The sequence below is a fragment of the Lutra lutra genome, chromosome 9, assembly GCF_902655055.1.
Source record: "Lutra lutra chromosome 9, mLutLut1.2, whole genome shotgun sequence".
Taxonomy (NCBI): domain Eukaryota; kingdom Metazoa; phylum Chordata; class Mammalia; order Carnivora; family Mustelidae; genus Lutra; species Lutra lutra.
In genome coordinates, this window is record NC_062286.1 from 37,601,180 (window position 1) to 37,628,617 (window position 27,438).

A 27,438-nucleotide genomic window follows, 5' to 3' on the forward strand; every position below is an offset into this window, starting at 1 on the left:
CAAGTAGAGATGAGCTATAAATCTAAAGCATAGGTGGGAGGTCCTAGAACTAAAAACACTGAGTTCAGCAAGTTTGCAGGATATCAGATCACACAAAAACCAGTTGCATTTCTGTAATAAATATATTGAAACTAAAATTAAAAACCATATTTTTTAATAGTCACCCCAAAGAAAGTGAGATGCTTAGGTATTCACTTAGCATAACATGTACAGGATCTTAATGCTGAAAATTACAAAACAACTGAAAGTCAAAAAGGATCTATGTAAATGGACAGACATACATGTTCATGGATTGCAAGACTCAACATTGTAAAGGTGTCAGTTCACCCCAAATTAATCTGTAGGCTTAATGCAGTTGCTGTCAAGACCTCAACCAGGTTTTTATGCAGACATAAAGCTTCTTCTAAAATTCACATGGGAAGGCACAAGTCCTAGAATAGCTTAAATAATTTTGAAAAAGAAGAATCAAGTCGGGTGTGCCTCGGTGGCTCAGTCATTAAGCAGCTGCCTTTGGCTCAGGTCATGATCCCAGGGTCCTGGGATAGAGCCCTGCATCAGGCTCCCTGCCCAGCGGGAAGCCTGCTTTGCCCTCTCCCACTCCCCCTGCTTGTGTTCCCTCTCTTGCTGTGTGTCTCTCTGTCAAATAAATAAATAAAATCTTTAAAAAAAAAAAAAAAAGGAAGAAGAATCAAGTAGGAGTAATCACTGTACTTGATATTAGAGCATACTACAAAGCTACAATAATCACTACCCTGCAGTATTGTTAGGGGCACAGAAACATAAATCTGTGGAAGAAAGAACTCAGAAATAGACCCTACATAAATACCCACCTGATTTTTGACAAAAGTGCAAAAGCTATTCAATAGAAGGACAGACTTTTCAGGACACCTGGGTGGCTCAGTTCAGTTAAGCATCTGCCTTCAGCTCAGGTCATGGTCCCAGGGTCTTGGGATCAAGTCCTGCATCGGGCTTTTTGCTCAGCAGGTAGCCTGCTTCTCCCTTTGCCTGCCAGTCCTCCTGCTTGTGCTTCTCTCTCTCTCTTTCTGTGACAAACAAAATCTTGAAAAATAAACAAAATAATAGGACAGATTTTTCAACAGATGATGCTGGGGCAAGTAGATATCCATAGATAAAAACAATGAACTTCAATATTACCTCACACCTCATACAAAAACTAACTCAAAACAGTTTTGTGGGCTTAAATTTAAAATATAAAACTATAAATATTACCGGGAAAAAATAGGAGCTAGGGCAAGGCAAAGAATTCTTTTTTGTTGTTTGTTTTTAAGATTTTATGTATTTATTTGACAGAGAGAGACACATCAAGAGAAGGGACACAAGCAGGGGAAGTGGGAGAGAGAGAGGCAGGCTTCCCGCTGAGCAGGGAACCCAATGCAGGGCTCCATCCCAGGACCCTGGGATCATGACCTGAGCCGAAGGCAGATGCTAAACCAGCTGAGCCACCCAGGCTCCCCAAGGCAAAGAATTCTTAAACTTAATATCACATATATGACCATAAGAGTAAATAAAAGTTCATAAGCCAAAACCTTAATAAATGAGGTGTGGTTTTTTGTTTTGTTTTGTTTTTTGGGGTTTTTTGCTCTGTGAAAGACTCTATTGAAGATCAGGTTGAATATCCAAGCTATAGACTTGGAGAAAATACCTTCAAACCACCTATCTGACAAAAGACTCTATATCTAGAATATATAAACAACTTTCAAAACTCAACAGTTAAAAAAAGAAAAGAAAAGAGAAAAAGTCCATTTAGAAGATAAGCAAAGGCATAGGAATGCATTCCTGCTCCCTGCTCAGTGAGGAGTCTGTTTCTCACTCTCCTTCTGCCCCTGCTTGTGTTCTCTCTCACTATCTCTCTCAAATAAATAAGTAAAATCTTAAAAAAAAAAAAAGGCTCTACAGATAACAAAATAAGCAAATAAGATTTTCAATATCATTAACCATTAGGGAAATGCCGATTAAAGCCATAATACTTCTATTAAAATGGCTAAAATAAGAAACGGTAATGACAGCAAGTGCCGCAAGGGTCAGGAGAAACTAGATCATTCACACAGTGTTGGTTGGGATGTAAAATGCTATAGCCACTCTGGAACAAAGTGTAGTAATTTTTTGTAACACTAAACCTATAACTACCATATAACCTAGTAATTGCACACAGTAGGGCTTTTGTCCCAGAAAAATGAAAACTTATGTCCATGCAAAAACCTGCATGTGATTGTTCATAGCAGCTTTATTTGTAATAGCTGGAAACAAACTGGAAACAACTCAAATTGCTTCAGAAGCTGAGTGATTAACCCAGCTGTGGAGAACTGATACCATGGAACAGTCCTCAGCTCCTCAGGAATGAAAGGGAATGAAGTATTGATCCATGCAACAACTTGGATGCATCTCCAGAGTGAAAGAACCCAAGCCCCAAAGATCACATACTATATAATTCTATCTGTATAAAATTCCTGAAATTTTGGACAAAATTATGGAAATGGAGAACAGATTAGCAGTTGTCAGGAGGGTGTTATGGGGAGGGAGGTAGTTGTGGCTTTAAAAGAGCAACACTGTGACGGATCCATGGTAATGGAACTGTTCAAAACAGGAGAATATATTTGCAAGTCATATATCTTATCAGACACCTGTATCCAGAATGTGTAAAGAACTCTGATAACTCGGGGACCTGGGTGGATCAGTTAGTTGAGTGACTGCCTTCAGCTTGGGTCATGATTCTGGAGTTCTGGGATTTAGTCCGTGTCGGGCTCCCTGCTCGGCAAGGGGTCTGCTTCTCCCTCTGACCGTCCCCCTCTCATGCTCATTCTCTCTCATTCTCTCTCAAATAAATAAATAAAATCTTTTAAAAAAAGATAAAAAAAGAACTCTGATAACTCAGTAATAAAAGGACAACCTAATAAGAAAAGAACAAAGAACGGAAGTAGCTATTTCTCCAAAGAAAATATACAAATAGCCAATAAGCACATGAAAACATGCTCCGCATTGTTAGTCACTAGGGAAATGCAAATCAAAACCACAATGAGATACCAATTCACACCCATTAGGATGGCTATAATCAAGAAGATAGTAAGTGTTGGCAAGAATGTGGAAGAATTGGAACACTCAAATATTGCTGTTGAGGGTGTAAAATGGCGTGAACATTTTGGAAATTAGTTTGGCAGTTTCTCAAAAAGTTAAACATAGAGTTACCATATGACCCAACTGTTACACTCCTAGGTATATTCACAAAAGAAAATATGTCCACACAAAAACTTCTCTGCAGGTCTTCATAGCAGCATTATTCATAAGAGCCAAGCAATAGTGGAAAAAACTCAAATGTCCATCAGTTGATAAATGAATGAACAAAAATGGTATATCCACACAATGGAATATTATCTAGTCATGGAAAAGGAGAGTGATGTAGTGGTACATGCTACAAAATGGATGAACCTTGAGAACATTATGTTAAATGAAGAAGCCAGACACAAAGGCTATATACTGTGTGATTCCATTTATATGAATCATCTAGACTGAGCAAATCCAGAAAGTAGATTAGTGGTTGTCAGAATAGGATAAGGAAGGAATGGGGAGTTTACTGCTAATGATACAGATTTTTGCAGGGTGGTGATGAAAATGTTTTAAAATTGGTAGTGGTTGTTGCAAATCTCTTGGATATATGAAAAACCATTGAATTGTATACTTGAGAAGGGAAAATCTTATGATATGTAACATACCTTAATAAAGCTGTTGAAAAGGACATTGTATCATTTAAAGTTGATGGACACTTTACATGTATCAAATTTTTCCTATTACAGTACTGTAGAGAATTGACTTGTATGATTGTCTTTATGCCCTAACTTTCTGGATATTTCTATAAGCTATAGTATGAGAACTAGGTTTATTAAGGTCTTTATCAGGATAGCCATGTGGCCAACAGTAAAGTGACATTTATTTAGGATGTTTGGATATTTTGGATGTCTGTGAAAATGAAATTTCATGTTTGAAGCCTGTCAAGGTAGTGTTAAAGTCCTATGTGGGAAAAGAGTTAGATGGCCCTGGTGCTCTTGTGGGCAGAGGGGAGAATGTAAGAGATTGGGGAAGTGATGGGATGGAGGAAGAAAGGTGAGCAGGCCATAGAAGCCTCCTCTCGGTTTTCTCCTGCTATCAGTATTCCCCTTTTGGCTTTGTAGAGATCTTTTCCTCTGGGGATCAACTGGACTCATTTCTCTTACAATTTTGCCCTGTTAGGTGAAGGCATCCTCATCTCCTCGGAGGCTACAGAGCTTCTGGATTTCATTGACAACCAGGGTCAGGTGCATGTGATCCAGAAATACCTTGAGCACCCTCTGCTTCTGGAGCCAGGTCACCGCAAGTTTGACATTCGGTAATGCATCAGTGTCCAGAGTTTTTGTTACTAATCTTGAGGAAAATGTGGTGGTGGGTGAGAAGGGTAACATGGAATGTGAGGAAGTATTTGACCATGTTTAACATATAGCCAAAATTGAGCACAGCTGAATAGAACCAAGCTTCTGTACTAATTTTCTATTTTTCCTTCAGTATTTCTCTTTTCTTTCTAGAAAACATTACTAAAACTATGGGTTTTCCTTTTTTTTTTTTGTATGTTCTCTTTACTCAGAATGACTTGTGTCTCCGTAGAGGAGAGTTTAAGTGTATGGGGCTTGCTTATGGAAGCAACTGAGAGATAAACCTAGAAAACATAATTCAGACACAGGACATAATACGTCCTTGCTTTATTATTTGTGTCCTCTATTTTTTAAGGATTTCATAAACACGCCTCACATACCTTTTTGGATTCTGACTTTCTGAGCAAAGTTCTGTCATAGAATAAGAGGTTGTATTGTGCCTTCTAAAGCTAAACAGCCCTCTCCCCCGCTTTCCTGTGGTCTTGCTGACATCTCCTCTATGAGGATTCTGTCTTCTTGTTGTCTTCATAATAACTTGCTGCTTCTTGAACACCAGTCCTATGTCAGATCACCTTCAGGATGAACACTCTCACTTTTACGATTACTATAGAGCAAACATGGCAAATGGAAATTTCATGGATAAACCTTAGGACCCAGCCTATCCAGATCTCTTCAAAATGCTGTCTTTTGAAGATCAAACGCTCCTTGTCATTTTTGATAAAATGTTTTAATTGCCTCATTACAGTGATAATCCACTATCTTGGCTAATTGTCATGGCTTGCCTCATAGAATTTTAGAACCTGTCTCCTTCCTCTGCTTCCCTCCAAAACTGTTAAGGTGTGGTGATGATGTATGTGCTATGGAGAAACTTTGGATGACTTGAGTGAAACTGTTTTTATTGACTTGCAGAAGCTGGGTCTTGGTGGATCATCAGTATAATATCTACCTCTATAAGGAGGGTGTGCTTCGGACTGCTTCAGAACCATATCATGTTGATAATTTCCAAGACAAAACCTGCCATTTGACCAATCACTGCATTCAAAAGGAGTACTCAAAGAATTATGGAAAGTATGAAGAAGGGAATGAAATGTTCTTTGAGGAGTTCAATCAGTACCTAATAAGTGCTTTGAACATTACCCTGGAAAGTAGTATCTTACTACAATTAAACATATAATAAGGTAACTTAATTGTATCTTTTTTAGTTATGTGTCTTGGAGAAGCTTTGGGAGTTTGTGCCTTTCAAGGAATTATTCTATTTAAGCTGTCTAATTTAAGGACAAAAATTATTTGTAATATTCCTTCATTATCCTTTCAATATCTATAGAGTCTGTAATGATGTCACTGCTTGCATTCCATATATTGGTAACTTATTTCTTCTATTTTACCGGGACAGAATGGCTAGAGATATGTCAGTATTATTAATCCTTTCAAAAGGTTACTTTTTGGTTTATTGATTTTCTCTGTTGTTTTTATTTCTTTGACTTATGTTTCTTATTATTTTCTTCCTTCTGCCTTTTTTTTTAAAGATTTTATTTATTTATTTGACAGAGAGAGAGATCACAAGTAGGCAGAGAGGCAGGCCAAGAGAGAGGAAGGGAAGCAGGCTCCCCGCTGAGCAGAGAGCCCAATGCGGGGCTCGATTCCAAGACCCTGAGACGCTCCTTCCTTCTGCCTGTTTGAGGGATTTGTTTTGTAGTTTCCTTAAGGCAAAAATTTAGATCATTGATTTGAAAGAATTCATTTTTTAAATGCATTTAATGCTGTCAGTTTCCCTCTGAGTACTTATTAGCTGCATCCCACAGGCTTTCCTATGTTATGTTTTCATTTTCATTTTATTAAAATATTTTCTAATTTACCTTGTTACTTCATCTTTGACTTGTGTTATATAGAAGTTTTTGCTTAATTTCCAAATATTTGGGTATTTTCCAGATATTTTTCTATTACTGATTTTTATTTTAATTCCATTTTGGTCAGAGAGCACTTTAAAATTTGTTAAAGATTGTGTCATGGGGGCGCCTGGGTGGCTCAGTGGGTTAAGCCTCTGCCTTCGGCTCAGGTCATGATCTGAGGGTCCTGAGATCAAGCCCCATATCAGGCTCTCTGCTCAGCAGGGAGCCTGCTTCCCCCTCTCTCTCTCTCCCTCCCTCTCTCCCTACTTGTGATTTCTCTCTCTGTCAAATAAATAAAATATTAAAAAAAAAAAAAGATTGTGTCATAGCCCAGAATGTGGTCCAGTTTTAGTGACTGTTCCATGTATACTAAAAATAGTGTTTATTCCCCTGTAGTTGGGCTGAGTGTTCTATAAATGTGAATTAGGTGAAGGTGGTTAGTAGCGTTGTTAAAGTCTTTTATATCTTTGCCTCATTTCTGTTCTACTTGTTGTCCATGATTGAGAGGAAAAACTTTGAAGTCTCCAAGTATAATTATGGATTTGTCTGTCTCTCCTTTAGATTTATCCATTTTGCTTCATATATTTGGAAATCTGTTTTTAGGTGCATATGTATTTAGAATTATTACCTCTTTGTGGCAACTGACCACTTTAACCTTACGTAATGTCTTGTCTGTCTTTATCTCTGGTAATATTTCTTATTTTGAAAGTCAATTTTGCCTGATATTAATATAGCCACTCCAGCTTTTTTTGATTAGAGATATGTCTCCACCCCTTTAATTCTATCCTATTCTATTCCATTCTATATTTAAAGTGGGCTTCTGGGGTGCCTGGGTGGCTCAGTTGATTAGGCAAGTGCCTTCAGCTCAGGTCATGATCCTGGAGTCCTGGGATCGAGTCCCACATCGGGCTCCCAGCTCCATGGGGAGTCTGCTTCTCCCTCTGATCTTCTCCTCGCTCATGCTCTCTCTCACTGTCTCTCTCTCAAATAAATAAATAAATAGTAAAAAAAATAAAAAATAATAAAGTGGGCTTCTGGCAGACAGTATGTAGTTAGGTTTTGTTTTCATTTTGTTTAACAAATCATTCAACACAGTAATCTCTACCTTTCTAATTGGTATGTTTTTATCATTTAAATTTAATGTAATTATTGGTTTGGTTGGATTTACATGTACTATTTTATTATTTGCTATCTGTCCCCTTTTGGTTTTGTTTTTCATTTTTCCATTTCCTGCTTTTTATTTTTTATTTTTGTATTTTTTTTTTTAAGATTTTTTTTTTATTTATTTATTTGACAGAGAGAGATCACAAGTAGATGGAAAGGAAGGCAGAGAGAGAGAGAGAGAGGGAAGCAGGCTTCTTGCTGAGCAGAGAGCCCGATGTGGGACTCGATCCCAGGACCCTGAGATCATGACCTGAGCCGAAGGCAGCGGCTTAACCCACTGAGCCACCCAGGCGCCCCTATTTTTGTATTTTTAAAGATTTTTTTTTTTTGGTCAGAGAGAATGAGAGATAGCATGTGTGCTCATGCACACAAGCAGGGAGCAGCAGGCAGAAGGAGAAGCAGACTCCTCACTGACCAAGGAGCCCAGTGTGGGACTTGATCCCACGACCATGGAATCATCCTGAGCCAAAGGCAGGCAGTTAACTGACTGAGCCACCCAGACCTCCCCATTACCTACCTTTTAAAAATTATTTAAATTTATTAAATAATAAATTTAAGTTTAGAGTTTCATTTTAATTTTTCTGTTGAGTATTTGGCTTTCTCTCTCTTTTTAGTGCTTACTCTAGGAATTATGATTAATATACCTAATTTTTATTTTACAGACTTAGAATTAATAATTTACCACTTCAAATAAAGTACAGAAAACTTAAAACTTTATAGTTCCTTTAACTCTCCCCAAGTTGTGGTGTGGTTTACGTTTACATACACTGAAATATCTACTGCATAGTATTATAATTCTTGCTGTCAATTGTCATATATATTTTTATTTGTATGTTAGATTGACAGGTTGGATTTTTTTAAACAAAAAAACAAGACCAAATGGTATGCTGTGTACAAGAAAACCCACCTTAAATTAAAAAAGAGAAAAATATTATTTTTTATTTACCCAAATAATTGCCCTTTTTATTCTCTTCCTTTAGTCCTAAAGTTCCAAGTTTCTCTCTGGCATTATTTCCCTTCAGACATTAGCATTTCTTTTAGAGTAGTTCTTTAGATAATCAGTCCTTTTAATTTCTGTCATCTGAGAATGTCTTTATCTCACCTTATTCCTGAAGGATATTTTCACTGGTGTTACATAAACATAATATCAAGCAAAAATTGCAAAATATATAAGCTGTATACAAGATGTATGCAGATTGATTCTGTTCATATAAATTGAAAAACAAGCAGAGGTAAAAAAAGTTATTTGGAAGAATATTCATGTATGGTAAAAACAGAGAACTGAAGGTATGAAAAACACAACATTCAAGATAGTGGTTATCTCTGAAATGGAAGCAGGAGGGATCCAAGAAAGAGACTTAAAGGAATTGTGGTGTGGGTACATGGGTGGTCATTAATGCTACCTATATTGTAAACTCACAAGACATTATTATCATTAGTATTGTATAGTTAACATTATTTATATTTCCCCATACATTTTTACCATTTTTGTTGTTTCTTTTTCTTTCATCTATTTTCTTAATTTTGTCTAGGATCAGTTTCCTTTTTTTTGAGAGAGAGAGCTTGTTTAGGAGGTGGCGGGGGGTGGGAGGAGGAAGAGAGATTCCCAAGCAGACTCCCCACTGAGTGCAGAGCCTGATGCAGGGCTCAATCTCACGACCCTGAGATCTGACCTGAGCTATCCAGGTGCCCCCAAAGCAAGTGTCTTTAAAAAGGGGGGGGGGGGGGCACCTGGGCAGCTCAGTGGATTATGTGTCTGTCTTTGGCTCAGGTCATGATCTCAGGGTTGTAAAATGAAGCCCTATGTTGGGCTCCCTCCTCAGTGGGGAGTCTGCTTGAGATTGTCTCTCTCCCTCAAATAAATAAAATTTTAAAAATTTTAAAAAAAGACATTTGATTTGGAAACAGATTTCTAGATCAGCAGAATCCCCCCCCCCACCCTTTTTTTAAAGCACTTAGAAGATGGCTTACCATTGTCTTCTGGCTTCTATTACATAGGTGTCATAGTGCTTCTCCGATCTGTGGCTTCAAGTCTTTATTTGTTTTGGGATATTCATGGCCACTATCTTTTCAGTTAGGGCTTTCGTCCCATTCTTCTCTCCTCTGGGATTCTAATTACATGGATGCCAATTTTTTTCACTGTCTTCTGTTTCTCCCATGTGTATCATTTGATCTCTCTCTTTAGCAATTAAAACCTGCTTAAAAAGGAAAAAGCCTAGGATGCCTGGGTGGTTCAGTCGTTAAGCATCTGCCTTTGGCTCAGGTCATGATCCCAGCGTCCTGGGATCGATTCCTACGTCGATCCCCACATCCGGCTCCCTGCTCGGCAGGAGGCCTGCTTCTCCCTTTCCCACTCCCCCCTGCTTGTATTCCCTCTCTCACTGTCTCTTTCTCTCTCTGTGTCAAATAAATAAATAAAATCTTAAAAAAAAAAAAAGGAAAAGGCCATTAAAATTTGTTGTTAAACTCATCTGTTGAGTTCTTGATTTTAGGTATTGTACTTTTCAGTTCTAGGATTTCCATTTGACTCTTTTTAGGTTATAATTCTTTTGTGAAATCTCCAACTTGTCTAATAATTATATCTTGAACATGTTAATGGTAATTCTTTAACATCTTTATTTGATTAGTCTGAAATCTGAATTACCTGTAGTAAAGGTTAGCAAACTCTGTTCTATGGGCCAAATCCAACCTAAAGCTTGTTTTCAAATAGGCCATGAGCTAAAAATAGTTTCTACATTTTTAATAGGTTTTTTAGAAATTAAAGAATATGTAACAGAGACCATGTGTAGTCTTCAAAACCTAAAATAGTTACTGTCTGGTCCTTTATAGAAAAAGTTTGCCAACCCCTGACTTTTATGGATCTTGTTTCTATTGTCTGTTTATTTTTTTTTCCTTTTGGTCCTGTTTCTTAATATGCCTGGAAATAATTTTTTAGTGTTATTCATTTATTATAGTTTACTAAATCCAATAGTTTTTTTTAATTGAGGTGTAACATGCATATGGTAAAATCCACAAATCATTAAGTGTACAGTGTAGTGAACTTTTAATTAGGCACACACTCAGCTAATCATCACATGAATGAGGATATAAAACATTTACAGCACCCCCAATACTCCCTTAGACTCCCTCAAAATATATACTTCATGCCACAGATAGCCACTCTTCTGACTTTTATCATCATCCATTCCTTTTGCTCACTCTACATTTTATGTAAATGGAATTATACTGTATTTCCTGTTTCATGTTCAACTTTTTCACAATTGTAGGTATGGGTTTCATCTATATTGTTGCATATAGCAGTGATTTACCTTTTATACTGCTGTGTAATATTTCATGGTGTGAGTATTACATGGTTTATCCCTTCTATGGTTGATGGGCATCTTGGTCTTTATCTTTTACATTGTAGACCTCTAATCTATCTGAATTCTTATATGTCAAGTTTCATGTTTTTCTACGGGGTATCCCATTGACCCAGGACCATTTGTGCATAAGACTGGTCTTTTCCCACTGCGTTTTGGTGAGCTTTTGTTATAAATCAGGTGGCCATTTGTGTTAGGGATCTCCATTCTCTTTTGTTGGTCTATTATCTGTCGTGTCATTAGCACCTTATCGCAATGACTGAGGCTTTTTCCTTAACGTATTCTTACATCGAGTCTGGCAGAATAACCAGAATCCTATTTCTTCAGGGATTGTAGGTGCTTAGAATTCTGACACCAGATAAATCAAGTACGCTGAATAAAGATTTCCTATTTTAGGCAAAAATTTATTAGATATTTATTACCCCCACCATTGTCCTGTATAGTTCAGAGAGTGTTGCTACTTTGATGCTATACATGTTCCTAACAACTCTCACGGTTTTTCTTCCCCCCATCCCCCCAGCTAGCCTCTCCCTCCCTTCCCACTCCTGCTGGAAAAAGATGTACTGTCTAAAGTCTCTGATGATGAAAAAAAAAACTATTTAAAGTGAATTATTAATCTTGAGCTTCTAGCATATTAAAAAAAGTAATATTTAATTTTGATTTACTTCTGGCTCTTAGTTTTTCCTTTATGTGTTTGAGCACAGTGTTTCTTTCATTTTGGGTGGGGGGGGTTTCCTTCTTCTTTTTTTAACCATGAGCCTCTATTAAATGTACAAGTTTTCTTAATTATAATATTGGAAAGGGTCTTTTAATTAAAAGAAAAGGTAAGGGTATTCCCTTAAAGAGTACAGATAAAGCTATAGAAAGAAAAAAAAGTGATGGGTGGCTTACCAGTGCAGGTTAAAGATGAATGAGAGAAGAAATTTTCATTCCAGTTGATTCTTAAATGGCTAACTGCCCAAAATTACTTTTAAAGGTTTAAACATATGCATAGAAATACTTTCCTTTAGGCAGGGGGTAGAAAGTAAGCTGATGCTTGGGCTGGGGTGGGGGGATGTGGTGGTGGAGGGAGGTTTGGGAAGCAAAATTCCGGCTCCAAGTTCAGGGAGGTCTTAGTTCTTGAAAGTCATGAGTCAAAACATACTTGTATGGATACATCTTGGACTTAGTCACATGAGAGCCAGTTCCTTCATTTTTCCTTCTAAACATATAGTTATGTAGGAGGAAAGCTATTTCTGTTAATCTTAGAGTCATCATAACATACATTATTACTAAAATAGATATTTTACCCCAACATTCAGTTGAGGGAAAAAGTCAGGGAAGATCCGCATGAAACAGAAATGACATAGGGTGTCTAGGTGGCTCAGTGGGTTAAGCCTCTGCCTTCGGCTCAGGTCATGATCTCAGGGTTCTGGGATCGAGTCCCACATCGGGCTCTCTGCTCCGCAGGGAGCCTGCTTCCTCCTCTCTCTCTCTGCCTGCCTCTGCCTACTTGTGATCTCTGTCTGTCAAATAAATAAATAAAATCTTAAAAAAAAAAAAAAACAACAGAAATGACATAGGTTTTCTGGATGGTTATACAAAATAGTGATTTATCAGTAGTAAGTTATTTATTTATTTTTTAGAGAGAGATTTTATTTATTTGACAGGGAGAGAGCACAAGGAGGGGTGGGGCAGTGAGGGGCAGAGAGAGAAGCTGACTCCCCACTGAGCAGAGAAGCTGACACGGGACTTGATTCCAGGACCCTGGGATCACAACCTGAGTGGAAGGCAGATGCTTAACCTTCTGAGCCACCCAGGTGCCCTCATAAGTTCTTTATGTAATTATCTCATTGAACATCCCAGTGCTAGGACTAGGTATTATTTTTACCCCTTCCTTTATGGATAAAGAAATCAAAGCTTGGCTAAGAGAGGTTAAAAACTTGCCTAAGATTCTGGCCTGAGGCCCCTGACCTTAGATCTCATGTATTAACTCAGTATGTTTTTGAAGTTCATGTTCAACTTTTTCGTGTTTTCAGTTTGTCTGTTTTTTTTTCCAATTTTTTTTGAACAGTAGTTGATGTTAATAGTAATTCTATTTTGTATTTTAATATTTAAATCTTTTAATTAGTAATAATTTGGCATTAGAACTGAAGCTAATGAAAGTAATGAATGAGGCCAACTTCACTGCCAGTTTTGCTCTTCACCAAATGGTAGTCCAGTTCTTCTACATGGCAACAATGCATGGGAGTGTTTTTTTTTTGTTTTGTTTTGTTTTTTTTTAAGATTTTATTTATTTATTTGTCAGAGAGAGAGAGGGAGAGAGAGCGAGCACAGGCAGACAGAATGGCAGGCAGAGGCAGAGGGAGAAGCAGGCTCTCTGACGAGCAAGGAGCCTGATGTGGGACTCGATCCCAGGACGCCGGGATCATGACCTGAGCCGAAGGCAGCTGCTTAACCAACTGAGCCACCCAGGCGTCCCGGGAGTGTTTTATTTATTACAGACAAACATGGCATCAGTCTCCTGTTGGGGGAAGCCACCTTTCCAGGGGCTATGGTGACTTAACACTGTGCTGGGAAAGCAGCCCCTACCTGTAAGAACATGAGTATTTACAGAGTTTTCTAACAAGTAGCTTGATAAGTAGCTTTGTCTTGAATAATCATTGGTAATTAAAAGAGAATTGGGGCACCTAGCTGGCTCAATTGGTGGAGCGTGCAACTCTTGACATCTGGGCTATGAGTTTGAGTCCTACACTGGGTGTAGAGCTTACTTCAAAATAATATCTTTAAAAAATAAAATAAGTAAAAGAGAGAATTAAGTCCAAGTGGATTTTTTATCATCACTTTTGATACAAAATCATCCAAGCACATCTTCCGTGTTCCTTCTCCCTCAACCAACCCATTCTCAGTGAGCTCTCCCCCTTTGCCCCGCAGAAGCTGCCTCATGAGCGTGGAGCCCGCCATTAGCACCAGGCACCTCCCTTACCAGAGCTTCCAGCTCTTTGGCTTCGACTTCATGGTGGACGAGGAGCTGAAGGTGTGGCTCATTGAGGTCAACGGCGCCCCAGCTTGTGCTCAGTAAGCCTGAACACCACTGTGTTTTAACAAATGGGAAGTTGGTTCCACAGTTGGAATAGCCTGTCTTGGCAAGGTGGTGAGTCTCTCTTCACCTACGTGTCCAAGTGGAGGCTGTTTTAACTGCTGTGAGGGAGGATGGCCTCTGGCAGGACCCTGGCCAGCAGGGGGCTCTGCTGAGTCAGTCCTTCCCAATTCTCCCGTGTGTTGAGCAGGAGTCTGTGCTTAGGTGGGTGGTAGTTGCTGTGAGAGTTTCAAAGAAAGCTAGTAACTGTCAGAGGAGACCCTCCTGTGTGACCAGTTCAGGGAATGGGGTCCTGTGAGTTGGCGGGGGGGATGATGATAACCAAGAAATTGAGGGTGTTCTCCAGGCAGGAAGTACTCTGAGAAGGCACTATAGACACAGTGGAGCTAGAATGGGGATGTAAGAGAAGAGTGTCACATGTACCATGGAGCGGAGGGGAGAGCCTTCAGAAGGGGGACATAGCATCCAGTGGGACCACGCCTTGTGCCCGGCTCTGTGGGGGATGCACAGATGAGCAGACCCTGCCCGTGAAAGCCTCATGGAGGCCTTTGAAGTTAGGGGCAGCTGGACATGATCCTCGAAGGCTGCTGGTTCTTCTGAAGATTCACTTTCATCAGGTCAGGACCCTTCATGGTTCCCCACGTCCGCATCTTGGAGGAATTGAGGTGATCGTCCACACGTTCAGGAGAAAGTTCTGGACCTACAAGGGGCATCGTTGACACACAAGCCACTCTTTCATTAGGAGCCAGGCCTTCGCCACTTGCTCAGTGGCTGTGACATGGCATGTGTGATTCTTCTTGTTCGGCAGTCCCTTCAGCTAACCCATACTCGTTAGTACCCCTAACCTCCCAGGCCCCAGTATGGGGGTCCCAATCATGAGCTGAGACACAGGCCCTGTCCTTGGAAAGACTGTGGGCATGACAAAGGACCAGACAAATAAGGTTACAAACTGGGACATGCTTTATCCTTGATCAAGGATGTTAAAGTAGTATCATTGAGCAGAGGGCTGCCGTTGAGAGGTGGTGCTTGGAACTGAGTTGGAAGGAGGAAGGAGAGGTGAGCAGGACGGCTGGAAAACAGCGGCATGCCTCTGTTCCCCTGTCCTTCCAATAAAGGTTCAGTCATCCCTTGTGTCCTGTGCCCTCTCCACCCTGCTTCCTGTCCCATGTCCCTTTGCCTTCCTCATTCAGTGTCAGCTTCTCCTCCCTCTCCCTCTTCGGGGTATGGTTCCCATCAGCGCGTGCATATGCAGCAGATTTCCTCAGCAGTTATAAAGAGCCCTCCCTCGAGGCCACGTCCTGCTCCAGTAACTCCTCCTCCCTGCTCCTGTTGTAGCCAGACTTCTGGAATGCAGTGTCTGCTCAGGCTGGTTCCTCTTTCTCTGTCCTCATCCGTGCTGTGGTCCATCCTGGGCTGGATGTCATCTCCTCCACCCCACAGAAATGTTCTTTGAAGGTCCCCAGCTAAGTCCATATTACCAGGTCCAGCGGCCCCCTTCCGTGTGGACATCCTGGACCTCCCACCAGTATCTGAGGGAGCTGCTGACACGGTGCTGAGATGCTCTTCTGTTGTGGCTTCAGACACACTCTGTAGTGGGAAGCTTTGGCTGAGGAGATGTGGGCATGATTGGCCTCTTGCTCCTCATCAGTGGACCCCAGTCAGTGCCTCAGCCCTGGGTGTTTGTCTTCTCTCTCCACTATGCTTTCTCTGAATGTGATCTTATTCAACTTCATACTTTTAAAGCCACCAGATTACATCACAGCCCAGAGTTCTAGAGCCATGTGTGCACCTGCCTGCCCACCGTCCTGCGGGGATGTCTGTGAATGTCTCTGAGAGGCACGCCCTGCCCCAGACTCGCGCATCTCTGTGAAGGCCCACCTCCCCTCCCCACAGAATCTAACCTGGAATCCTGACCAAGATGCAGCCTCCTCCTTTCCATTACCCTCAGGTTCTGTGCATTGGGAGCTGGTCAGCTCAGCCTCCAGCCTTGGCAGTCTTCTGCTCTCCACCCCCACTGTCCTAGCTCTCCCACAGGTCCTCTTCCATCACTGTGGATGCTTTTGCAGGAGCCTTCTAACGGGGATCTCCTCTTCTGCTCTTGCCCCAATAAAATCCACTCTCGGTGCGCACTGTTCCTTCTTCCCCTCACAAACACACTCTTTCTCTTCTCCTCCTCTCTTTTTTCTTTCCCGCTCCTTTCTGTCTCTCTGGGTCTATCTGTCCTCTCCCTCCTCTTTTCTACCCCGTCATCCTCTGTCTGAGCTCACTCATTCCCCAGGTGTCACCTATTTGGCACCCCTGGGGAGTCTCTCCTAGGGTCTCCTCAGCCACACTGAGAAGGTGCTTTCCCTCCAAGTATACCCACCACAGGCAGGCAAGATGGCGCTTAGACTCTATGGAAATTGCCCGTCTTCCCTGCCAGTGAGAGCAGGAGTTACTGGTCTCTTCACCCGAGACCTTCCCGAAGTATTTGTTAAGGGGCTGCTTGATGCTCGTGCAGCATCTGTATGTACCATGGAAACCATTTTTAGGAACTTGGTCATGAGATGGAACACCTAGGGCAGGTTCCGGTGAAAAAGTATCTATTGACTTTCCACATGGACTTTGATGACCGTCTACAATGATACTTTTTAAAACACATTTCAGGAAGCTTTATGCAGAACTCTGCCAGGGCATCGTGGACATAGCCATTTCCAGTGTCTTCCCACCCCCGGACGTGGAGCCGCAGCACGTCCAGCCGGCGGCATTCATCAGGCTGTGACCGAGGGAGGCGCTCAGAGCTGCCTCAGAAGAAGCACGAGCTCCTGCTCCAGGGGAAGGTGGACTGTCAGGGTGGCTCACCACCAAGCCAGGACTGGAGAAAGAGAGGCAACCGGCAAAGCCGCGACAGAAGGGAGAACACCAGAAGAAAAGGCAGCTTCCCCAAAGAGCGGTGGCTCAGGGGTTCCAGGTGGCACTCTCAGCGCTGCTGTTGAGATGTGAGAACGGAAGCCAGTTGCTCTGGGGGGGGAGTCAAATGCTCTTCTAAGGGGAAAAGACAGGGATTTGATTATTTTATGTTCTCATCCTTTAAAAAAATCCAGTTTTTATCCTAAGGCAGCATTGTGAGCAGCGCCTCTCCTCCCTGGGGGTTGAGACTGTTGGACCTTTTGTTGGTGTCTTTCCACCTGCTGCAGCCTTAGTGCCTTAGCTCCATGCCCAGCTGCAACCCTTCTGTCTGGGACACGGATTGGATATTATAGCGTCCGGGAGGTTGCCAGTGTGTTCCCTGCCCATCTCTCCCCGCACCACCCTGCCCGTGGAAGTCTGGACAAGCATGCACCAACAGTGCTCGGGTTTGTGCTGGGCGCCACCTCACAGGGAGCGAAGGGGGCTTTCCTCATCATGTTCCTGACGGCGTTTGGTCAGTCACCTGTCAGGGCCGGTGTGGGCTAGGCACCGAAACAGCAAATGCTGCTCTCGATCTGCTCTGTGCATGTTTTAGAAACCAAGCAGCAAGTTTGCCACAAACCCATAAGCATCAAATAAGCATGAGAGAGAAAACAAAACAAAACAAAACACGATGTCTTGCTTTACTTAATAGTTGGGTGTGGTAGGTTTTGGAAATATGATGATCCTCACTTATCTTTGTTTTAACCAGAATTCTACATGCACTTTTGCAAAGTTCCCTTTGGCTCGCTTTTTTTTTGTTTTAACTTCTGTAAAAACCCCTCTAGAGGGTAGGAGAAGTAGAGTTACACACACAAATACACACACACACACACACACACACACACACACACCCTACCAGGTGACACTGCCCCAGACACAGGTAGCTCTCCCCCATTTTCTTGCCCTCAAAGCACCTTCTGCAGGAGCTAGAAGGGCACGTTTGGATCCAGGGAAGATTCTCTGCCTGCTTGTGCCTCTGCATGCCAGGCGAGGGTCTAAATGAGTGTTTGTCTGGCCTGAATGGGGGAATCTTCTAAAATGGGAAAGACGTGGTTTCAGAGCTCTATACAGCATCTTGTAAGTCAACAAATGTGTCCTGTTAGGTGTAGTTTCCACTCACTGGATCAAATATTCTGTAGATTTTTCAGGAGACTATATCCCTAGCAGTGGGAAGAACAAGATGCTACTTGCGTTCCAACGTGAGCCGAATGAGCAGGTCCTTCTTAGAATGTACTGGGAACCACAGCAGGCCTTGTCCAGTATGTGCTGTGTTCTTCCTTTGTGTATATGTGTGCCCCATTATTCTTTCTGTGTGGTACCAGACAACAGTTCTGCAGTCAGGGAGACTTTCCTAAAAAGGGAAAAGAGCAATGCCTCCTGAAATACGATGAGATGTGGGAGCTCACGGTGAAGAAAGGATAAGGAGTATTTCATAGATGCAGCAGTGGGTGTAGGACGTGGTAGCATTATGTCGAGGTGAAGGAGAAAGGCCCAACTGGTTCGGCTCTTCTGCAAATTGGAATTACAAAATATTCTGGTTACCCAGAATACAGACAATAAGGTTTGCATCCAGAGTGAAATTAAACAGTCAGCAGGGAAAGTCAGTCTTGGAAGGCCAGCACTGTTTGATGAGTGTTTGGGGACTTTGAGCAGATCATGACAAGGTGCACACCCTTCTAGAAAGTGTGAACTACTCAGTCCTTGGGAAGTCTCTGTGGACTGGTGACAGGGGGAGCATGGAGGTTTTTGTTGTGTTATCACACGTGAATGTAGATCTGTAATGATCTTTTGGACCTAAATTAAGGGGACATTTGAGAGTTTCCTAACTCTCACAGTGACAGAGCTAAGAATTTAGATGGTGCAAGTCCATGGATCTTGACAGAATTACTAAGAAACCTCAACCACTGGCATATATGTGAGGGATGTAAAGCTTTACAAAGAAAATTATGCTTCATTCCTCACATGGTTTCAAATAAATATCTATTTCATGCATTAGTTTTTGATCGGGTGGGATGGTTGGCTCAGAATTGTTCCATACCCTTCCATGATACCTTTGGCACAGATGGTAGTGCCTCGCCTCTCAGTCTTCCTACATGCAGAGTGCGTATGTGTCGCCAGTTGCTAGGGGAGGAGGTGTTCTTTATTTGGAGATGTTAATTCCAATCTTCGCACTGTCATTTGACTGCACTGTGTGAGATGAACCCATTAACTTCTCTGTGCCTTAGATTCTTATCTCATGAAAGGGATTGTTGCCTGACCTGGAGACTACCTCAGGGACTTCTAGTGAGGACAGGTGAGGTTAGGAAGACTCAAGAACCTGTGGTACCAAGGTTCTCAGTGCTGACTATATGCTGGAATCACTTGGGGAGTTTTTTAGAATGCTGGTTTTTACACCCTTTCTCTCCCACCTCTGACCAATGAAATCAGAACCTGAGGCATCAGTATGATTTGAGATGCCTTGAACCACTGCTTAAGAAGGAAGGACAAACACACTGCTACCTTAGAATAATCAAGTAAGATCTAGGACTTTTTGGAAAAGTTCCTTTAGGAAGAACAGGCATTTCTTGAGGAATGACCATGTTGGTCAACGTGTTGACCTACATATTCATGATACAAGCAACTGCTGTCTAAGCATGTTCTCGTTTTGCTTCTTGTCCAGCATTTGTAAACTCAAACATGCTTTCATTTCCTTAAACAGTTTGTGAAGCCTTGACAACAAATGTAAACAGCCAGGAATTTATACATCTGCTAAATATGTGTTAAGGGTATTTGTTACTGAGAGAAAAGCCCCTTCCCTCATTAACTCCTGTGGTAATCATAAACTCGATTTTACCCAGAACATTGAAGTGCCTCAGTGTCTGTATGATTCAGTGGAGCAGGTGCTGGCATGCTTACCTGCGCACTCGCCCTTTCACTAGCACCTCAGGATAATTATCCCAGACTCGGGATATCTGGTAGTGTCAGAAATGTATGGGATCCACAGAATTTGCAAACAGCAGCAAAGCTACAGAGTGTGTTTTTGTTGACAGCCACGGTTGTGTCAAGCAGGTGTGGATCCAGCCCTGTTGTGGGGGTGGGGGACTCTGCCAGAGAACACAAGGGGCCAGAGTAAGTCCCCTGCAGCATGTGGGTGCTGTGGAGAAAATTCAGTGATACACTTGTCTCTGATCCTAGATGCAGAATCTGTACCTAAGAGGAAATGACTTCTGAAATAAGGTGATTTTATGAATGTTTAAAATGCCCAGAGCATTAAAGTAATATTTCAAGCGTCTTTGTGCCCTTTGGTTCTATCATCTCATCATGGTGGTTGACTGGCCTAGGATATCACTGGTTATATGAATCCACAGTTCCGTTGCTCAGGTAGGCAGACTTTTTCCAGAAAGGGTCAGAGTCGTAAATATTCTAGGCTTTGCAAACCAAACAGATTCTTTGTTGCATATTCTTCTTCTTTTTAACCAACTCTTAAAAACAAACAAACTTGGTTGACAGGCGGTACAAACACAGGCCAGATGTGGCATTGCTTGCTGACACAGCATGTTACCCAAGACATAAGCCAACAGACTGTCCTTTGAAACTGTCATGTGCTCCCCCGAGGTGAAGCATTGAAATAATTTCTGCTGCCAGAATCCGGTGCATCTCTTCCCTGCCTTGTGTGTTGTCTGAATCGTGCTACAGCTGGTCAGGTGAGACCCATGGTTGTGAGAAAGCATTATGTGTGCTTCAGACATCGGAGGAGGTAGAGGGGCTTCATAAAATGACTACAATCAGCGGGAAGACCGTGAAGGTCTAAGAGTTCACTAAGGCCATGTATATGAATATCTGTAAGCGTCACCACCTCAGGCATTTAGTGTCATTTATATAAATTGTAGTTAACTTGTAACTTCCTGTGTGATGAGGCTGAATGCTTTGGACTTCTTTCCCATGTACGGCTGCTTTCGCTCCATAAACATCTTCTGGCACAAAGATTTGTGGCCTTCCACAAATGGAAACCCTGGCTTAAGCACTCCAGACACATTTCTGATTTGATGTGATACACACCTACCAGACTAGGTGTAGACTGCATGGGCGGGGTGCAGGGACAAGCAGACAGGGACCCAGGCAGGAAACTACTTGGGATCCCGAGAGTGGACAGGTTCAAAGCCTTTGGAGGACTTCTCTTCATGGGCTGGTCCTGCTTGCTGTCAGGAGCTGCCCCTTCTCCTTAAAGAACCTGAAGTTACCCATGGCCCCAGAGGTTCAGTGATATTTTAAAGATGTCTCCCCCAAAACATCCCTAAGGGCAAAGGGAAATGAGCCCCTGTCCCAGGGAATCCTTTGCATAGGTTGATTGCTGCAAGCCAAGATTCCTTTTCAAAATTCACATGAGAGGACATCAGTAAGAACAGCAGGGCAAAACCTCTCTCCTTGAAAGGGATGGAAACACTGGCAAAAACTGTCCAGAAATTAACCAACGGCTTGCGACAATCCAGAAACATTTATTAAAGAAAAACCATTCTACCTTGGTAAGAATAGCAAGTTTTGGAATGTTTTAATTCACTCTATTTTCATTCCCCTTTTCTTAGCTCCATAGTAGCCTTGCAAATGAAAAGCCCCACGATCATGGTAAAACGCCAGTCTAGCAACAATTGGAGGATACAGAGGGGTTGAAGCTCCTCCAAAAAGCCCCATTCCCAGTGAATGGTCATTATTTGACCTGTCTGGCTGTTCCATGTAAATCCTCATCTCAGGGCTTGTCTTCGGCACTTCTCAAAGTGGGCCTGGTGTGAACAACCTTTTCCCTACGTGAGTTTGTTAAAAATAATCAGCAATTGTTTATCAGCGTCCTGGGATGGCCGTAAAAGTTGGAAGGAACAACAAGCTGACCAAAAAACTTAGGAAAAGATGGGGAATGAGATATCCATCAGAAGTTTTAAAAAGTTCTAAAGAACAAAGAAGGCCACACACATGGATAGGGCTGTGTGCAGGCCTGGGGAGACCTGAATTCCTGCAGCTTTTTTTTTTTTTTTTTCCTTTTTAAGTAGGAGCCCAGCACAGGGCTTGAACTCACAACCCCGAGATCAAGACCTGAACTAAGAACAAGAGTCAGATACTTAATAGACTGAGCCACCCCAGCACCCTGAATTCCCTCAGTTTTTACCTCTATATGACCAGGAGGATCTACACAAGCCTCCCTGGCATGCCCAAGGCGCATGCGCAGACACACACACACACACACACACACACACACACACACACACACACCCTTGGCAAAGACAGGGAGACTTACTGGTCCAAGTGTTTAAGGAAATCTGTTCAATCATTAGTTGACCACTAAGCTAAGAGCAAAGACTTCAGTGGCCACACACATCAAAGAATAGAAGCTTTACAGAATTATTTCAGGAAAGTCTAATCCATGACAACAATAAATCCTGGAGAGGATAGAGTATCTGGTTTCCAAAGTTGCCCCAACATAGTATTACATTTTTCCAGTTTTCAGCATAAATTATGGGACATGCAAAGAAAAAAGTATGGCCCTTGGAGGGAAAAGGCAATCAGTAGAAACCAACCCTGAGGAAGCCCAGGCATTGGTCTTATTGCACAAAGACTTTAGTTCAGCTATTTAAATGTTTAAAGAACTAAAAGAATGATGAGAATGGTGTCACCAGAGAGAATATCATTAAAGAGATATAAATTGTTTATATAATTTATATATCTATGTCTATAAAAATAGTACCAAGTAAGAATTTTGGCTTTTAAAAGTACAGTAATGCAAATGAAAAATTCAGTAGAGGGCGTGTAGGTGGCTCAGTTGGTTAAGAGTCTGCCTTCGGCTCGGGTCATGATCCCAGAGTCCTGGGATTGAGCCCTGCAAGTTGTTGGGCTCTGTGCTTAGCCTAGAGCCTGCTTCTCCCTCTGCCACTCCCCCTACTTGTGCCATCTCTCTCTCTCTCTGTCAAAAAAGTAAAATATTTTGGCGGGGTGCCTGGGTGGCTCAGTGGGTTAAAGCCTCTGCCTTAGGCTCAGGTCATGATCTCAGGGTCCTGGGATCGAGCCCCACATTGGGGTCTCTGCTCAGCGGGGAGCCTGCTTCTTCCTCCCTCTCTGCCTACTTGTGGTCTCTGTCTGTCAAATAAATTTTAAAAATCTTAAAAAAAAAAAAAAAAAGGATTATAGGGGACTCCTATGAACAATTTTATGTCAACAAATTAGATAACCTGCCCCAAAAGGGCACATTCCTAGAAAGACACAAAACTGATGAACCTGACTCAAGAAGATACAGAAAATCTGAACAGATGTAAAAAGTGGATTGAAGTAATGACCAAAAAATCTTTTCATAGGGAAAAGCCCAGCATCAAATAGCTTCACTGCTAAATTCTACCAAATGTTAAAAATGTAACGTAGCCAGACGATGCATTTTTCTTCAGCCATGAAAGAAAAGAAGTACTGAAACTTGCTGTAACATGGATGAACCTTGAAAGCAGTGGAGAGATTGTGAGGATGATCCGTTCAGAACTTGGGCTCTGAAGAGGAGTCTTGGTAGTTGAAGAGGGACAAGGAATCAGTGAGTTATTTTTGTATTGTTCTGTTTAACAGCTTTTCTAGCAAATTTGTAAGCTGATGGAAATGGCTGTTCCAACAATAATCCCCTCATTCTCTTGCCTTCAAAGAGTTCCTGACTGGGGGGGGCGGGGGGGACAAAGGAAGAGTTTTCCTTTGAAGGAGCAGAGACATGATAAAACGGGAGGAGGCAGGATTTAGGGTGCAGGTGTGCCCATCTCGTTAGGTTTAATGGTGTCAGCATTGAATAGAAACAGAAGATAACTTTTAAAAGTGATACAGGAATAAGAACTACCAGCTGACTTAGGTAGAGGTAAGACTGACAGAAGGGATGGATTCCCAAGGGGCAGGAGGACACTTTTAGGAGTGGTGGATTAATTCGTTACCTTAATTATGGTGATGGCTCCACCCAGTGTATACATGGATCAAAACCTATCAACGTGCACACTCTAAACGTGTGGTTTTCTTCAAGCCAATTATGCCACAATACAGAATACACACCCAAAGGATGAAGTTGAAAAACATGTGCCGGCATTCCTTGATAAACCCATATCCTGGGGGTAGAAGTGATTCATAGGACTCGCACAAACTCCAAGGATCTTAAGGCTGGAAGTCTCCTCGGACGTCCCGGCCTCCAGCATGCCTCAGGAATCCGGTCTAGATGTGGGGAGGGGGCTAGCGAAGACAGACCACTTCTTCACCATCGCAGGGCAGTTTTCACGACTTAAGAGCTGGGTGGTGACAGCAGTCGGTCTGGTTCCCAACTTCTGCTTTTTTCCACAAGTCAGGGTCAGCATCAGGCATCAGCTTCGGAAAGTGATCATGGGAAACAGAAGGGGAAGGAATCTCTGAAGACCACTCTCCTCCAGGCCTAATCCACTGCGCGAATAAACGCTAAACAGATCACTCGACGAACTGGGCGCAGAGCTGGCGTGAACCGGATCTCGGCCATCTTTCGGCGGAGCCGGGAATAGGTGGGACCGCCGCACTCTGGCTCTGTATAGTTCCAGACCGGCCCATTCACTCTGTGGTGTAGGTTTCAGGTCGACCCTGTAAAATCGAAGGGCCAAAGTCCGGCGGAACCGGAGGAACTACATTTCCCAGCAGGCCGTGGGCGCCGGCGTGCCCGCCCTTCTTCCCCGCGTGTGCTGAGCGGTCTCTGGCTGTGGGTGTGCAGGCGAACGCATGGATCCAGGCGGACGCATGGATCCAGCCGGCCGGTGGCAGAATCTGCCCAGCGGGCCTAGCCTAAAGCACTTAACTGACCCGTCTTATGGGATCCCGCGGGAGCAGCAAAAGCCAGCGTTGCAGGAACTGACGCGGGCGCATGTTGAGTCCTTCAACTACGCTGTGCGCGAGGGGCTCAGCCACGCGGTGCAGGTGAGCCCGGTGTCCTCCCCGGCTCCTGTCCGCTCTGCGTTGCCTGGCGCCGCTTGCCTCGCGTCCCGCGACTGGGCGAAGCTCGAGGCGGGCAGAGAAGAGGGGCCCCGCGGGGCTGGAGGAGGGAGGCGGGTGGCAGGGTGCGTGTGTGGCTCTGGGGGTGTGGGAGATCCAGGAGGCGGGGGGGGGGGGGGGTGGGGAGTGGGGCCTGGGTGGAGTGGGGCACTGGCCTCGGGTAGGGGTCCTAGATAGATGGCTTGGAGGTACCGATATGATACCAAATAGTTGTACCCCTCGATCGCGCCAGACCCCGCGCGGGGCCTGGCAATTGTAGTCTACTTGACTAGGGGGATACTAGACGTGTTTGTCACTGCTGGATTTCTTTGTGACCGGAACCCGTAGTGTTTTGTAGGACAGGTCCAGCGTGCGGTGACAGCCATGCACAACGCACGCACTTTCATATCACTGGGAGTTTCACTTCTCCGAGAAACTTCCCTGAAAAGGTTCTGAGCCCATTCGCCCAAAGACTGTACTGTGGGAGGTCGTCCTTCCACGGTTTTCTTCGCTCACAGCTTTAAAGGGAGAAACTGCTGGACACCTGTTCTGAATTAGGTGGGTGTTGAGGAAGATAACAGATGAGGCATAGAAGCGAGATTGGGTAGCCGAAATACTTGCTCAGCGTTAAGTGATTGATCTAAAGGATAAGGTAGGAGAGTTCAAGTGAAGGTGGGCGGGGGGGGGGGCGGAGGTCGAGTCTCCTTTAGTCAGCATAGCCACTGTCTCCAGGTGCTAGGCTCTGAGGGTGAGGAGGAGGCAGTCCTGTGTGAGACACAGTTCTTGCTTTTGAGGCCTTGGTATCACGTTTTGCGAGTGGAGTGGAGGAGAGGGACGCATGGAAGCAGTCAGTGCCAGTACTCTGAAGAACTGGAGCACATAGGAGGCAAGGCTAATCCAGGTGCTTGAGACAAGGCAGGGTCAGGTGAATTGAAGGGGGGAGGAGAGTGCACTCCCTCAGGGGAATCGGAAGAGCACAACTCAGGGGACACTACTGTGTGGGTTTGTTGGGTAGGATTTGTGTCCTGAGAAATAGGAGTAGTAGATTCACCAGTTTCTGATACTTGAACTCTCCAAATAATACACGAGCATTGAAGTTTCTTTGAAGATTAATTAATACTCCTTCACCTTTTGGCAACAGATAAGGCTGATGAGAAATATTTGTGTCGTATCTCTGAGAAAAACCATATCTAATTAAAGGTTAATGAGGGGCGCCTGGGTGGCTCAGTGGGTTAAGCCGCTGCCTTCCGCTCGGGTCATGATCCCAGGTCCTGGGTTCGAACCCCACATCGGGCTTTCTGCTCGGCAGGGAGCCTGCTTCCTCCTCTCTCTCTGCCTGCCTCTCTGCCTACTTGTGATTTCTCTCTGTCAAATAAATAAATAAAATCTTTAAAATAAATAAATAAATAAAGGTTAATGAGCATTGGGGTTTATTGAAACAGTGAAAAAAAGAGCCCGGGATTCAGATGATCAAGGAAGACTTGCTTTAAAATAAAAATGCACGTATACACAAGACTTTTTAGGAGAGGTCATAGATAGACTGGTGGGTTCTCAAACTTTTTGGTCCCAGAACAACCTCCCACTCAAAATTCTTATGGGAGCGTAAAGAGCTTTTGTTTATCAGTATTTACTCTATTAGAAATTGAAGTTGAGAAGTTTTTAGAACACTAATTCATTTAAAAGATAAACCAATTAGATACTAACATTTTTAATAAAAATATTTTGGGGGAAGGATGAAGGTGGTGGTTCTGGGAGTTTGATGGCTGCAAAGGGCAGCTGGGAGTCTGATGGCTGCAAAGGGCAGCTGGGACCATGGTGCTGTTGGGTACACAGACAGCCTCCCACATCACCAAGGACGTGCTCTTGGGGCCATATCCCAGGGGCCCTATCCCAAGACCCCAGAAGAACCGGCCACTGCTGCGAAGAAGTATGATATGGGGGTGGAAGACTACCAGCCATACTCAGATGACAGACAACATGGGGTGCAGCGACTACCCGAAGCTCGCTGACCACTCTTGGCAGGAGAGGGATCCATGGTATGACTGGGACCGCCCAGGCCTGAGGTTGAACTGAGATGAACCGATGTACTGGAACCTTGACATGTACATCGGGAGCCTTGTGGACACATCCCCTATGCCTGTTTCCTGAAATCTCATGTGTAAGCACCTCTTGGGCTTTGTGGCCTTCATGGTGTTCATGTTTCGGGGTGGGGAAACTTATGCCACCTACCAGACCATGGGGCCAAAGCGGTATCCTTATGATAATCTGTACCTGGAATGAGGCAGCGATCCCACTGAAGAGCCCAAGCTGGTGGTTCTTTGTGAGATCTGAGGAGGCTCCATCAGCTTTGTGCCCCCTAAGGGACTCCCCTATTTCTAGAGATTTAACTTTAATGAAATACCTGATATTTCATTAAAATATGATAAAACTTAGTGCTATGGTTTAAAAAATTTTTTTTTTCTAAAGCAGAAAAAATTAAAGGTAAGTGATATTTTTGCACATTTTTTAAATGTCTGGCTTATTAGAAGACAGCTGGATTCCCATTTCTGCTTCTGTATTCGATGTCTCGTAATATGTTGTTTTAATTAAAAGTACATGTAGAGGGGCGCCTGGGTGGCTCAGTGGGT

General features: G+C 43.1%; 2 protein-coding genes and 1 pseudogene across 2 annotated transcripts in view; all 3 read left to right on the forward strand.

Annotated features, from left to right (window-relative positions):
- The window catches only part of TTL (tubulin tyrosine ligase), a 36,701-nt gene extending 16,590 nt beyond the window's left edge, over positions 1 to 20,111 (forward strand). Inside the window, 5 exon segments of the mRNA XM_047745649.1 lie at positions 4,243 to 4,378; positions 5,328 to 5,578; positions 5,581 to 5,596; positions 13,744 to 13,887; positions 16,556 to 20,111. Of these exon segments, the coding sequence (XP_047601605.1) occupies positions 4,243 to 4,378; positions 5,328 to 5,578; positions 5,581 to 5,596; positions 13,744 to 13,887; positions 16,556 to 16,670 (662 nt within the window). The 3' untranslated portion in view covers positions 16,671 to 20,111.
- Positions 20,112 to 24,510: 4,399 nt separating this feature from the next.
- Positions 24,511 to 27,438, forward strand: part of POLR1B (RNA polymerase I subunit B) — a 28,017-nt gene continuing 25,089 nt past the window's right edge. The window contains exon 1 of the mRNA XM_047744890.1: positions 24,511 to 24,757. Coding sequence (XP_047600846.1) covers positions 24,563 to 24,757 — 195 coding nt within the window. The 5' untranslated portion in view covers positions 24,511 to 24,562. The remainder of the gene's footprint in view (positions 24,758 to 27,438) is intronic.
- On the forward strand, positions 24,989 to 27,366 carry LOC125108704 (NADH dehydrogenase [ubiquinone] 1 beta subcomplex subunit 8, mitochondrial-like; annotated as a pseudogene).